This window comes from Nomascus leucogenys, chromosome 4 (assembly GCF_006542625.1).
Source record: "Nomascus leucogenys isolate Asia chromosome 4, Asia_NLE_v1, whole genome shotgun sequence".
Classification (NCBI taxonomy): Eukaryota; Metazoa; Chordata; class Mammalia; order Primates; family Hylobatidae; genus Nomascus; species Nomascus leucogenys.
The window spans coordinates 75,257,443-75,273,594 of record NC_044384.1 but is presented as its reverse complement, the minus strand read 5'-3'; the positions used below and the strand labels follow the sequence as shown (position 1 = coordinate 75,273,594).

Here is a 16,152-nt window from a genome sequence, read left to right as displayed (position 1 = left end):
GTTGTGATTGTCTAATTTCATCCTTGTTTATGCTTTTATTTCTTCTGAAATTCACCTCATTAATTGGTAGGTGATGCTGAAATACAATTCATATAGGAAAAATAGAATAAATATATATATTATTTAACTACTTATTTTCAGAGTAATGAATTGGTGCCCTAATATCCATTGATATTAAACAATGTTTTATTTATTTTTTTCTTTTTTAGTATCTAGATTTAAACCCATATGAGGACTTTAAATCAATTGTAATCGATATTCATTTTTATGTTTAAAAAATTTTTTCTGACCATAAACCAGCATCAGCCATTTCAAATTGCTTCCTATGTCTCTTTGAGACAATCTGATTAGCTGCTGATAGTATTCTATCTTTCTGGAGCATTAAATTGCCCAATGCTCATCTTGCCTATTTTCCACCCTAGACTTCAAATTAGCCATTTCTCCAAGAAGCCCTAGTTTTGTTCCTAGGGAAAAGGTTTCTTTTTAGAGAAAATTTGGGGAATGTTGTTTGAATTTGTATAGTATTTGTTACCAAATATTTGTATTTATTTAGTCATTCATATAAAAGTTAGAAATAATTTTGAAATTATGGTTTCTCAGTGTTTTCAGATTAAATGTTTACTTTCATTCATTTTGTATAAACTGGACTAAACTTGTAGAGATTTCTGAACCTGATAATACTGGGAATGCTATATCAATTCACATTTGACAATTCCATAAAAACCTCATATAAATATATGCTCTAGGCTTTAGAAACATTGTAGCCTCTGTTTGGGTTGTTCATTTGGATTCAAAACAACTTTTGAGACGGGTTCAGTTAAATGGAACTTGTGTGTGTATTAATTTCCAGAAAACATCTTTCACATCTTTATTCCTTAGGCTGTAGATAAGAGGGTTCAGCATGGGGTTGACAACTGTGTAAAATACAGAGGCCACTTTGACAGTTTGCCGAGAGTTTTTGGAGTTGGGTACACAGTAAAGGGAAAGGATGGTCCCGTGGAAGATGGTGATAGCAGTCAGGTGGGAGGCGCAGGTGGAGAAGGCTTTGTGGCACCCACTGGCAGAACGGATTTTTAGTACAGTCACAAAAATGAAAACATAAGAAGTGAGGATGATCAGTAGTGTACACACCTCATTGAAGGTGGCAAAGCTGAAAAGCAGCAGGTGGGGGATGAGTATATCAGAGCTAGACACAGCGATGAGAGCAGTATACTCACAAAAAAAGTGGTTGATTACATTAGGTCCAGAAAAGTTTAGCCGGAGAGCATAACAAAGGAGTACCAAGGGGCCAAACATGCCCCAGAGATATGACCCAGCCACCAGCAGGGCACAGAGCCTCTGTGACATGGCCACTGTATAAAACAGAGGATTGCAGAAGGCCACAAAGCGGTCATAGGCCATCACTGCCAGCAAGAAAGACTCTGTCACCACAGCAGTGCAGGACAGGAAGTACTGCATCATGCAGCTAAAGTAGAAGATGCTTTTATCTGCCATTACCAAGTTCTCAAGCAGCTTGGGAGTGACAATGGAAGAGTAACAAAAATCAACAAAAGAGAGGTGACTAAGGAAAAAGTACATAGGAGTGTGAAATTTGGGGTTAATCTTGATGATTACAATCATCCCAAGGTTTCCTACCACAGTGATAACATACATGAGCAGAAACACAAGGAAGAGAGGAATCTGAAGCTTTGGGTAATCTGTGAAACCTAAAAGGGCAAAGGTGGGCTCCATGCTCAGATTCCTTAAAACCATCATCATAATTCCTTTTAATGGGAGGGTTGAAGAGAATTGTTCCTGCCAAAGCAAAATATGGGGTGAGCGATAATTATGCCATGACTTTCTTTGATTAAAAGGAAAAAAGGAGAAGGAACAGTTATTGGTCCTAGTTTTGTCCAAGAAGAACATGCCTCATGCAGGCAGCTGCTATGTCTAAAACAAACCAAGCCAAGTCTTTGAAGTGTCTTTCCATTTTTGTTACACTTTCTGTTTTCATATATATATATATATATATATATATATATATATATGAATATATATGCGTATGTGTATGTGTGTATATATGTATACAGTAGTATACATGTCCACACATTAACTAGTAGCATGACATGCACATAACTTACAGAAAATGTTTATACTAAATATTTAAACTAATAAAGATTCTGTGGAAAAATGTAAAATATTTACATCAAACAACAACATACATTGCTACCGTATTTGTTTATATAGACAAATTGATTAAAATATTCAGAATATGTTTCTATTCTAAGGACAAAGGAAAATATTGTGGAAATCTGGAAAAAGAGCACACCAATTCCACTTTTTACCAACTTTTGTTCTAGAAAGGCTACTTCTTTCATTGAATATCTGAGTTACTGAGGAGTTGACAAGGACAATGGCCTACTTTTGGCCTCTTGGTGAAATGGACATTTTACTGGCGTTTATGACTTAAGGGTCAGCATCTACTATAGCTCAGGTATTGCATAAGTATCTTACAAGAGTCTCAAGATTTATCAGGTGAAAGTTCCCTTAAGCCTGACTAGTTTTCAATCTTATAAAAGTTTACATAGTAATTTAAGATGAATATAAAGGAAATATGGATAAATATCCATTTCCAAGTAGCAAGTTTATACTATTCATCATGAGATAATTGTCAATGGATATAAGGCTAAATATTTTCATGAGTGTTGACCTCATTTTTTAATATTATTAGGCTCAGAATTGAATAATACAGTGATTTAACATTTAAAAAATCAAAGGCCCCATTTGCCGTATCAGGAAGACCCTATTTTCAATTTCATAGAAAGCCTGGATACACTTACCTGCTACAACAAAGAAACAGGCTGCCACCCTCCTGTCTCTTCAGACAGTGTATACCTGAGGCACCAAGACTCTTTCATTTAACTTTATAGCCCTAGGGACTCGAACTCTGGAGAATCACTAACAACTTACTCTTTACAAGCATCAAAACAGGCAATTAAGGCAAATACCAAGTCTCTTGTGTCACATTTAGTGACTGGAATTTCCTTGAAACTACTCAGAAAAAAAAATGCAGCATGAAGTTAACTATCAAGCTTTGCTTGCATGTAATTCAAATTACAATAAAACTTTAAATACTGCCTCATCGGTTCCAAAATTCAGTGCACCTCTTGGATTTTGACCAATTTACTCAACTTGCTTACAGAATGACCCAAAAGTTGTCCATTTGGAGTGGATCCCAAAACAAGAGAAAACTTGTAACAAACTCAGTAAGAAAGCAAGCTGCTGTGCTATTGTCTGGTATGATACAGCATATATTATTATCCTTGAAGTATATTTATCAGGTAGGGTTGTTCGGAACGTTGGATAGGCCTTTATAGTGAATTGCATGTCAGATCTTTAGGATTTTAAAAAAAAGCAATAACTTACTCTGCAGTTTAGGATTCTTTAAAAAAGCAATGACTTACTCTGCAGTTGAGTACTGTTCATTTGAGAGTCAGCTTCTGACTTCTTTAATGGGCTTTTAGTAGAGACTGAACGATTGACAATAGCCACCAAGTACCATGAGATGTGCAGCTCTCATTTGTGAATGGGATATAGTCTATCCTGCATGCATCCTGGGTATAAATATGCAGCAGCAAATAGCACTCCTATTCCTGAAAACACAAATAAATTTAATAATTAAGTGGTACAGATGTCCGTGGCCCATACCTTGTTGTATTGTTTCTTCTTGCTCAGCCTGAATTTGTGTCTCATGGGGCATTCCCTACGGCAACCTGAATGTGGAAGAAAGCATAGGAGCCTCATTTTCAGATGATTCCCCATGATATGCTGGCCCACACAGAAGTGAATAACTGCAGGACTGTAATCCTACCCTAAGGTGGCCCTGAAAAGCAACAGTTAAAGACAAATGTTCTAGTATTTACAAATTCAAACAGTATGCTTGGAACATGAGGAACACCTTTTGAAACTTAGTTACAGGGCAGATTCTTTGGCAATACTTTAGAAGGATGGGGTAATAGCCTCCTGAATATATTTATATGCTTGAAATCTGCAACCAACATACATTGCTGTTTCTCCAATAATTTGTGAGATCTAGAAATTTCCCATAAGGGAAACCATGAGCTCTAAGGGTTTAGAGGTTTTATCTCCCAAGTGTGTCATGCTTCCACTAGAGAACACAGTGATTGATTCATTAAATTGGAATTGTGACTTGTTTGACCAAGAAAATATTGCAGGAGTGATGTGAGCATTCTGAGTTGAGGCATCAAAAGGCATTGCAGTTTCTTTCATTCTCTTCAAATGCTGCTGTGAGAACACCACATAATAAAACCATTGTAACCTACAAGCAGATAAGAAACTCCTTGGGAAAATACTGAGACACCACAGCCAATGGCCAGCACCAAGTAACCTAATAAGTGAGTGGTGCCATCTTGGAAGCGTTAGCTCCATCAGAATCCCTAGGTAAGTTCAGCAATGTGAGTGAGCCCCAGTGAGACTGGAAGAAGAACCACCCAGTAAGTCCAGAGAATGGTGAGAAATAACAAACTGCCTTCAGCCACTAAGTGCTAGAGTGTGTTTTCCTTGGCAAAAAGCAATTTAAGTATGTTCTGAGTTACAATTTCCATGGACCGATTTGCTTACAAAGTTATTTGCAATATCCATTATTCCTGTAAAACTAGACCCACATGTTCAGAGCTGAGCATGTAGCTGATTTCAGATGCATCAATCACAGTGGGCAACCAAATATATATACATGCATATATACATGGTCATCTATACATGCATGTATATGTATATTCATATATATATACACACACAAACATATGTTTATGCATATATGCATGTAAAAAGACAGAAATAGACATAAGGCAGAATTCAAAAATTATGTAAATAAACTTCTAATTCTAAACTTCATTACGTATAAATGGTATAATACCTGCTTCTTTCCTGGAATTGTTTCTTATCATTACCAAAATATAAAAATGTAAGATATAATTTTCCAAAATTTGGATGAAGAAATACCATTTTCATACCCAATATGTCAACTGATGTGATTATATTTTCATCAGAAAACATTTGGTCAAAGGTGTCTTCTGTATATGTAAGTGTATGCATGAGTTAAAACAAATAGGACACAAAATTCACAATAAGTCCCTCTGTGTGTAGTGGAATCTTGTGTAATGAAACCATTACGAGTTGATTTATGTACTAGTGGAATCAGATTGTATGACCATAACACATCTTGCTCATTTATTTTATGTCTATCAAGACTGTTTCCATTTTTTTTGTTATTATAAGCAATATGAAACTGAACATTGTTGAACATCTCTTCTGATGTGAACATGCTTGAGTTTCTTCAGAGCAGTTATTTGGCATAATTTTTCATGTCACAGGTTACAAGAAAATATTATTTTACGATATACAAGGATAAAGTGAAAATGATTTGTTCTTTTTCCAATTTTAGCACCATTATATTTACTTTATTTTTTAAATTAGTTTTTATAGATATCTTTATACTATGGATATTAATCTTTTGTCAATTAAATATATTTCAAAATTTTTCTCTCATTCTCAGATTTCTTTTTTCCATGTGCTAGTGGAATACATTTTAATTTTAATGTAGTCCCATTTATTTTGCTTTCTAAATCTTCAAAATGTTAGCCTACTCTGATATCATAGAGATATTTTCCTTTATAGCCTTAAGAGAAGCCAAATCTTATAAGAATTCTTTATGGAATCATTAATATGGAAGGCAAGAATACATTGCTTACAGAGATATTTTCACTGGTGTTTTGCAAAGTTTTTACATTTCTTAGATCCCTTTTCTTGTGAATTTTACAAAATTATTACTGAACCCTAAAAAATTGAAGTATACTATAGGAATGCTGGTAGCAATGTATTATTTTAATATTTCCAATAAACAAAAAATATTACTAGGCCAATGTCCAAAAACAGTTTTGCTGATGTATGCAAAATTATTCACAAGTATTCTGAAACTTAATACAAGCTGCAAATAACTTTCTCCCATCATGATAAACCAGAATCTGTCTAATCCAGAGATATTATTGATAATTAAATCCAGAATACTACATGTTTGCATTTCTGTGACTAGGTTAATCAAATGAACCAAAATTTTCTGAAATGTTAATTACAATATTAAAGAAACTTTTCATGTTTTCTGTAATCTAAATTAAGTTTGAAGGAAAAGATCTCTAAATTGAACCTAACAATTTTAAAAAATTAATCCCAAGCCTAATTATGAGACATATTGTTGATAATGGAAGCACTGTTTTTGCGGTGCTGGCAAATGTAAAACAGTCAAAAAGTTATAGAGTATCCAGCTTAAACAAGATACTTAACATTAGAAAAAGAAAGGTTTCCACAGGACAATAATTAGCAGCACAAGCATTCATATAAAGAAACGTGGTCATCTTTGATTACATCACACCTGTTCTTTGGCTTTTAAAAAATGAGATGGGAGCCATATTCATTGAGGAGACATCACTTGAAGTCTTACCTATGTAAATAAGACATAACGCTAAATATTATCAATTTAGTCTAAATTTTTATTTCTTTCCCTCTGTAATTCATCCAGTACATTGAAGGCTGAATTTCTAAGTTAATTTTCTAAGCACTGGAGATAGAAGAAAAAATAAAACAGAAATTTCAGCCATCTTAGAGCTTGTCTTCTACTGGGAGAAACAAATAACAAACAAATAAATTGTTGCATGAATTTAAAATATCACCTACAGCTATGAAAAAACATTAATCAGGTTAAGGGGATGGGCGCAACCATCACATTATATTAGGTTGTCAAGTACGGATTCTGTGAGAAGGTGATATTTGAATAGAAACATACATACTTTCATTGAACTATACTTATTAAAATTGCTTTCAATGCTAAAATATTTTGAAGTCCATCAACTTCTGCAGAGATTCATTCACATTTTTGTACCTCATGCTACAAGTCTGTGAGTTCAGCATGGGGATTAACATAGCATAACATATAGAGTGTGCTTTCTCAATTGCCTGTGAGCTTTTGGAGTTAGTGCACTAGAGAGAGGAAGGATGGTGGAAATGTGGGAAATGGGTGGAGAAGGTTGATGTGCACTGGTAGAAACTGCCTTTTAGACAAGTTGAAAATGAAAGCTAAGGAGTGAGTACTCTGAGATTCCTTAATTCATCAAAATTGACTGAAGCAAAACAAACAAACAAACAAAAATCCACTATCCAGATGAACTGACCAATCTGAAATGGCAACAGAATATTTATTTTAAAATATACTAACTATGTTGTGCCCACAATAGGCAATACAATGAGAGAATGAGTCACTGGGGAGAGATTATATGCCCTGGTCTAACATCCTGCTGGATGGATGGAGCAAAACTTCTGGGACATGGTGAATGTATAATGCACAGGGCTTTCTCAACTCCTGCTCTACTAGTTTCCACTGACTTGCTCTTGAAAAGCTTTGTCTGCAAAGATTTAAACAATGCAAAGAACTTATTTTAAAGGGAGAGTATGTATGTTAAGATGCATACAAGAATCATGAAAACTTTTTCTCTAATTTAAATGTTTATGTTTTAAAAAGTAGTTATGTTTTCATAATTATTAAAATTTATCACTAAAATCGTTATTGCCAATAGAAAAAAATAAAAATAAAAATGTATTTTAAATGGCCTCTAGTGACTCTACATACAATTAGACATGAGTGCTGTTTAGACATATATATGTCCAACAATATATATGTTTTATGCTTAATAGCATATATATTTTATGATCTGATATTTACTTGTTATATAAATTTCTTAAGGCTACCACAAAAAATTACCAAAAATTTTATATATATACATGTTATTTTGCATCCTTTAATAACACAACATTGTATACACACACCAATAAAACCACCCAATCCAAGGTGAAATTAAAATTGAAAGTTTTCATTTTATTTCCCAGGGTGAACAAACTTTGGGTCATATTATCTGGAAAATGTGTAAAATAATATATTAGTAATTGCTCAGAATTATGGTAAAGTTATCTCTGATCCATGGTGCACAGCTAAGAAAAATTAAAAATAAAAAAGGTTTATTTTATGTTTTATAGTTGTCTATTCACTCACATATACAGGAGAAGGTTTGGTGGTATATTTTATAGTATAAGGTGGAGTTGAAAGCTTTATTTGATGTGAACACGGTAACTCTGGGTTAACAATTAATATTTAATCACTAAGGTGATGTGAAGGAACAATACCAGGCTGACACAGTCCATGTCCTGGGGAAAGTTATGTGACACAAACCATGATTAGCAAGAGATAAACAGAGATAATATTTTGCCTTAAAAAGCAAAACAGAGATTATATTACTTATTTCTGAAATTTATCATGGTATCAACTCTTAGTAAATAGAATTTAAAGAATCAAGTTTAACACATAAATTTGTGAGATTAACAATGTTTAAAATTTTTATCCTCTTGGTAATCTTTCAGGAACTTCACATAAAATCAAGATTTTTACTTGATATTCAGAGTCATCATATTTAATATCACTGCCTACAAAAGCACAGGAGGATGTGAGGGAGAAAAGAGTAAAGAATTCAGTAGGATCTTAGAGACCGTGTCCCAGCTTGTCATTACTTAGTCTTACAAATGCACACTCCTATTCAGCTTTTTAGATCTCCTCTATAATCCTGACATTCTCATTGCTAAACTGGAACTGAAGACTTGTTTTTTGAAAATTTATTTACCATGCCAAAAGATGAAACAAGAGATTTAGGTTTTATGATCTAATATCTACTTGTTATATAAATTTCTTAAGGCTACCACAAAAAAATTATCAAAAAATTGGCAGCTTAAAACAACTAAAATTTATTTTCTCATAGTTCTCAAGACCAGAAGTCTGAATCAAGGGGCTGGCAGGACTCTGCTGCCTCTGAAGGCAGTGGAGGAGAATCCTTCTTTGCTCCCTGGCTTGTGGCAGCAAAACAAACACCATCTCCCTCTGTCTGCACATGACTTTCCTCCCTGTGTGTCTTCCTGTTGTCCTTTATTATCTCTTATAAGAACACCCTCCCTTGGATGTTCTTGGATTTAGGTCCCACTTTAATCCGCTTAGCCTTATTATATTAACAATGATCCTATTTCCAAAAAAGATTACTTCTGAGGTTCTGGGTGAACTTAAATAGCTTGGGAGACAACATTCAACTCACAGCACTTGTTATAGCCCATATGGTTCAAAACTATTTAACTAAAAACAGAAGTGAATAAAAATCAAATGATCACGTAACTGGCTTCTTAAAATAGATTTAAAAATCTGACTGGTGAATTGACTAAATAATTCAAATTATTCTTTACTAAAAGCATCGAACGAACCTCAATATAATACATTGAATTCGTTTTGGGAACGTAAGTCTTTAACAAAATTGTATTGAGTGATTCATTAACTTTCGAACACTCTCTTTCATGTCTTTGTTCCTGAGGCTGTAGATTAAAGGGTTCAACATGGGGATGATGACTGTATAAAACCCAGAACCTACTTTGACTGTGAGCCATGAGTTTTTGGAGTTGGGTACACAATAAAGGAACAGGACAGTCCCGTGGAAAATGGTGATGGCAGTCAGGTGAGAAGCACAGGTAGAGAAAGCTTTTTGGCGCCCGACAGCAGAAGGCATTTTTATGACAGCAATAAAGATGAAAATATAGGTAGTGAGGATGACTCCCAAGCTGCTCACCTCATTGAATATTGCAATGACAAAACAAAGCATTTGGCTGATGTAGGGGTCAGAGCAGGAGACAGAGACGATGACAGAGTGCTCACAGACAAAATTATTGATGATGTTAGACCCACAGAGGGATAACGACAAGAGGAAATAGGTGAGTGTCAGGGAAGAGATTATACCCCATATATAGGGCCCTGCCACTAAAGATGCACAGTTTCTGGGACATGACAACTGTGTAGAGCAAAGGGTTACACACCGCCATGTATCGATCATAGGCCATCACTGCCAGCATGAATGTTTCTGCCACTGCACATACACGCCAGGAAGAATTGCATGATGCATCCTGTGAAGGAGATGGTTCTGTCTTCCACAACCAAGTTCTCCAGCAGTTTGGGTGTAACTGTGGTGGAATAACAGAAATCAACAAAGGACAAGTGGCGGAGGAATAAGTACATGGGGGTGTGGAGTTTGGGGTTGATCCTGATGATCATGATCATGCCCAGGTTTCCCAGCACAGTGATTGTGTAGGTGGTCAGGAAGACCAGGAACAGAGGAAACTTGAGGTCTGCATATTCTGAGAAGCCCAAGAGGGTAAATACAGCTCCAGAACTCTGATTTCCTTCAGCTAATGACATGGTTGTTGTTAGAGAAAATCTGAAATGATAGTAATAAAAGTGATAATTATCTCCTACACGTATAACATTTACCCATGTGTCAGACTTTGTACTGAAACATTAAAACATATTAATTTAGATTTTTAAATAACATAATGAATTTTAAAATGAGTAGCCCCATTTTTTTTTTTGTACAAGAAAACTGAAGCATATATGAATTAGGAGCTTGTATGTGGTTAGACAGCTTGTTAGTGATGAGCTGGATTTTGAAGTTGACCCTGAACAGCAGAGGTTGCAGTATAGTGCAGTAATCCCTCCTTAGTCACAAGGGATACATTTCAAGACTCCTAGTAAATGCCTGAAGCCACAAATAGTACCGAGTGCCATATATACTAGGCTTCTTCCCTATACATACATACCCATGAAAAAGTTTAATTTGAAAATTAGACACAGTACAAGATTAACAACAATAAACTAATAAAAGAAAATAATTACCACAATATGCTAACATAATTACTTTTGCACTTTGGAGACATGATTTAATAAAATAAGGGTCATTTGAATACAAGCATTGTGATGATGCTGCAACGGTTGATCTACTTTTTTTCTTCTTCTTCTTTGTTATAAATGATGAAAGGGACAACTCCTAAGAAAGAGGGTAGCAACTGTAGCATGGCAATTCTGGACAAAGGGATGATTCATGTTCAGGCAGGATGGAATGGAATAGTTTAAGAATTCATCCTGCTACTCAGAAGAACACACAACTTAAAACTTATGAATTTTTTATTTCTAGAATTTTCCATTTAATATTTTCATACGGCAGTTGACCACAACTGAAACATGGAAAGAAGAAACACAGATAAGGGGGTATTACTGTAATTTCCTCTTAGACAGAAAAATCATCTATAGTATTCTTTAAAAAGTGTTTTTCACAGTTCCAGCATTCTGAAGGTCTGTGCTTTTCAATAGCACTTTTTTTTTTTTTTGAGACGGAGTCTCACTGTGTCGCCCAGGATGGAGTGCAGTGGTGTGATCTCTACTCACTGCAACCTCCGCCTCCTGGGTTCAAGCGATTCTCCTGCCTCAGCCTCCTGAGTAGCTGGGACTACAGGTGCCTGCCACCACACCCCACTAATTTTTGTATTTTGATAGAGGCAGGCTTTCACCATGTTGGCCAAGATGGTCTCAAACTCCTGACCTCAAATGATTCACCCATCCCTCAACAGGACTAATTTAACAATTCATATAAATTAAGAGTAAAAATGACAAAGGATCTGTAAAGGTGAAGCACTGGAGGAGACAATATTGTCATAGCTACATGGCAGATGCTCAGTCTGAGGATTATAGGAATGACAGCTTTTATGAGTAACCACGGTAATTTTCTAGTTTTAAAATATACTTGGATGTTGAAGGAAACATAATTTTGCATATCTTCAACCTTTCGGTTGATTCCATCTTTACACTACAATAATTTCATTAGTTTTTTAAAATAATGTAGCAACCTAGTAAAATGATAAAGGTAAATTTTTGACACATTCCTTCACTTGTTTTATTTTCTTTCCTTCGTAAGTGCTTTATCACTTAGTGTTACAGATGCTCTTAACATTCTTCTAGATCCCTTGTTCATTATGTTTTAATTTTTTATTATTTTTTAATCTGGTAGCTTTACTAATATATATATTATAAATATATATATTAGTATATATATTATTAAATATAGTATATATATATTATTAAATCTCTGAATTCAAGAGTAACATAAAATGTGTTTTGTCGAAGCCTTTCTTGTTATTTAGAGCAAGATAGGGAAATGTGGTAAAAATCACCAGTAGTTACATACTCACTCTCAAAATTTCTGGTGACAAGAACATTGCCACTCAAGATATTGAAGAGGTTTTTGATAAAATAAGAGTCATTTGAACCTTAAAGATACCTTTAAGATATGCGATTATCTTGTTTTGAGTCATGCAATCTTTGTTATATTTGGAAATATTATTTTGAGAAAGCACAGACATCTGGAATTATAAGTAGTTCATAATCACAAAAATCTCTTTAATTTAATGAAGATTTTAAAAATCAGTTGATCCAGTAACAAACACATCTCCAAAGTGTTCACGTTAACAAAAAATTATTTGTATAAATTCTATAAAGGGAGATACCATTTTAGTTTCATCGGACCACCTCAAAGTAGGAAGATACTATTATCTCTTTCATAGCTAAATTCAGTTTCTGACACACACAAAAAGATGCACGTCCATCATGAGGAAAAGAACAGGAGAGTGACAAACAGCTCATGAAGGATCAGCATAGAGAAAAAAGCATGGGCTTTGACAACACAGACTTAATTTCAACTTCAGACTTTGTCGTTTGCTCTGCGATCTTTCATAGATTACTCAAATTTTCTGAGCCTCAGCTTCCTTATCAGTAAAATGAGAATAACAACGACCAGATAACACAGATTTTATACATGTGTAAGTATTAAATGAGGAAATGATGCTAATGAACTCAATTCAAGTTCTGACAATTATAAAGTCCAGAAAATATAGGCTTCCCCATCATCACTCCTTTTAATTATTTAGTTGTATGACTAGTTGGTATTATTTGTCAATCCTTATGTCATTATAAAGCATCTGAGAAACAGATCAAAGGCCGAAGTGAGCAACAGTAGACATGTAAATACAATTTAGGGCGTCAAAATTTAGTTCAGCTCTTCTTCCTGGATTTCCTTTGGCCTCTCCCTCTTAGTCCTAATTCATTCATAACTCTCCTTCTATAAATCTGCTGTCTTTCCCTTTGTTTTTTCACAGTTATCTGACGCTTTCTGGTCCTCTGTTTCTCATCTGAGGTTTGTGCCTGTGGAACACTTACCAAACTGCGATTAGTTCTCTGGTAGATCATGGTAGCCTCCACTGCGAGATTATAAATTGTTTCATTCCTGGGTCTTGTGGTTATTATGACAATCTCAGTTTCAAAAACTTCAATTGTTCTCTATAACTTAATTTATCAAATTTAAATTTGACTGCTTGATTTTACCTAAAGCCTTACCCTGGCTGTTCCCTAGTATTCAACCTTCTTTAATCATGCCAGTATTCTCAGTTTATAATGAATAATACATGCTTATTTATTCCTTGGATTATTCTATTTTTCTTTTGTTTTACCTGGAACATTCTCTTTTTATAGTCCACTGATGTAGAATTTGCAATTTATAAACCATTAGATGAAAGTCAGTATCACAAAGTAATGTTCCATTTGACTCTAACAATATCTTCTACATCTTGGTATACCTACAGGCATTATTATCAGGAAATCAAATGTGGTATATTCTGTTCACTATTATTTTATGCTTATTACTCTTTCTACTACAATTTGAGAGGTTTTCATATTTTATAATATCTTTTTACAATTTTCAGTGTGACTGTACTTTGTTAGGTACATAGTAGATACCCTGAAAGCAAAAATGAGAATGTATGCCCCAGAGAAGGAAGAAGAGATCAGAACTCAACAAACCAAGCCCTTGGGAAGACAGACTCAGTTTATTTGGCACTTAGACTAATGGGGAGTTTCCTATTCAAAGATTTCAGGATTTCAGGGTGCCCCATATGAATGAAAGATAACATGAGATATATCACTGACCTGAAGCCAATTCACCTAAGATCCTAATCTCCAAGGAAGTTTCCACTCAGAATTCAAGTATCACTTAAATTATTAAGAAGTTGATAAATATAGCAGGAGTCTACAATAAATTTAAATTAGTATTCCAAAAATATATTTCTTTTTTAATACACAGAAAAAAATTGGGGAAAGGAGGAGAAAAGGGAGAGAGAGGGGGAGGTTTTGAAGCTGATTCTGCTTCCTAGAAACAAAATCAAGGGTTTATGTAGGACTTCACGACCTTGGGGTTTCAGACCCTAGAGAACTTTTACTGAACTACTTATTTTTAAAACATAAACTCAGAAATTAGATTAAATACCTCCCTGTGTTGCATTTTGAAATAATGTAATTTCTTTTAAACCACTGAAGACAATATCTCATCAAACCTATTTCATTAATTTATTTTAGAACTTTTCATGAGAGAAAATATACACATTCACATAGAAAACATGGTATCGATAATATAACACAAAGGAAATGACAACTCAGTGAGAATGCAACAATTAATAACTGCTATTAATGTTTTATCTTTATTTCTTTTTGTATGTATCTTGTGTTTTTTGAGATGTATGAACAATAGAATGTGCATTCTGGCTTTTTCATTTATCATAAAATAATCGCTATTGTCCTTGGAACAATTGATTTACTTCATGGGAAGTAATTTATGCTTTCTTCCAAATATGAGCATGCTACTTTTCCAAGCTTATAATAATAAAATCAAGTCTTGAAATATCTTTTTTGTCCATACCTTCTTAAAAATAACATGTATTTTGGAAACATATTTAACTGTCTAAAACTATTGGGGGTCAACCAATGAATTGATTCCACTACACCTAAGTATCCCATAATTATATCCACTTAGGCTCTCTCTGGACTTGTGAAAACCTGGCTAAACTTTGTCAGAGTCTCTACCTGGGACCACTAACACAACAGAAGCTATTTATCCATAGGATATGGAAACTTTGTTGTAGATGGCTTGGTTTTATTCCAGAATTCCAGGTATCTGCATCAAAAACCTAGAAGGTTTTCTTCCAGGATTCTTAGAGGTTGGGGTCTTACATTTAAATCTTTAACACATCTCAAGTTAATTTTTGTATATGGTAAAAGATAAGCATCTGCATTTGGCTAGCCGGGTATTCCAGTACCATTTATTGAATAAGGTGTCCTTTGCTCAAGGCTTGTTTTTGTAGACTTTGTCAAAGATCAAAAGGCTGTAGGTGTGGAGCTTTATTTTTGGGTTCTCTATTCTGTTCTATTGGTCTACATGCCTACTTTTTTTTATAGTACCATGCTGTTTTGGTTACTGTAGCCATGTAATATAGTTTGAAGTAAGATAATATAAGGACTCCGGATTTGTTCTTTTTGCTTATAATTGCTTTGGCTATTTGGGCTCCTTTTTCATTACACATGAATTTTAGAACAGTTAATTCTGTGAAACATGATGTTGGTAGTTTGATAGGAATAGCAGTTAATTTGTACATTGTTTTGGGCTTTACAGTCATTTTAATTACATCAATTATTCCAATCTATGAACATGTTTTTCCATTTGTTTTTGTCATCTATGATTTCCTTTCAGCAGTGTTTTGTAGTTTTTGTAGAGACATTTCACCTCCTTGGTTAGATGTATTCCAAGGTACTTTTTTGTGGCCATTGTTAATGGAACTGCATCCTTGATTTGCCTCCCAGTTTGAATGTTATTGGTATATAGAAATGTTAATGATTTTTGTACATTGATTTTGTATCCTGAAACTTTACTGAAATTGTTGACAAGTTCCAGGAGCCTATTAGTGGATTCTTCAGGGTTTTCTGTGTATAGAGTCATATTATCATCAAAGAGAGATAGTTTGACTTCTTTTCCTATCTTGATGCCTTTTTTTTTTTTTTCCTCTTGTTTGCTTTCTCAGGCTAGGACTTTCAATACTATGTTGAATAGGAGTGATGAGAGTGAGTGGTCTTGTCTTCTTGCAATTCTTCCAGCTTTTGCCTGTTCAATATGATGTTGGCTGTGGGTTTTTCATCAGTGGATGTTATTATTTCAAGATGCATTGCTTTGATACATCATTTGTTGAGTGCTTTTATCATGAAGGGAAGTTGGATTTTATCAAAAGATTTTTCTCCATCTGTTGAGATGACCATATGGTTTTCAATTTCAATCCTGTTTATGTGGTGAATTATACTTTTGATTTGTATATGTT

The 16,152-nt window shown here is 34.3% G+C and overlaps 1 protein-coding gene and 1 pseudogene across 1 annotated transcript; both read right to left on the bottom strand.

Annotated features, from left to right (window-relative positions):
* Nucleotides 1-813: 813 nt before the first annotated feature.
* On the bottom strand, nucleotides 814-1,758 carry LOC100595103 (olfactory receptor 5D14). Its single transcript, XM_003275273.1, has one exon. The coding sequence runs from the start codon at nucleotides 1,756-1,758 to the stop codon at nucleotides 814-816; it is 945 nt and encodes a 314-aa protein (XP_003275321.1).
* Nucleotides 1,759-9,386: 7,628 nt separating this feature from the next.
* LOC100597934 lies at nucleotides 9,387-10,327 on the bottom strand (annotated as a pseudogene).
* Between the last annotated feature and the right edge of the window lie 5,825 nt (nucleotides 10,328-16,152).

Excerpts from the sequence above, each read along its gene's own strand:
- LOC100595103 (XM_003275273.1), bottom strand. The coding sequence starts at position 1,758 with ATGATGATGGTTTTAAGGAATCTGAGCATGGAGCCCACCTTTGCCCTT.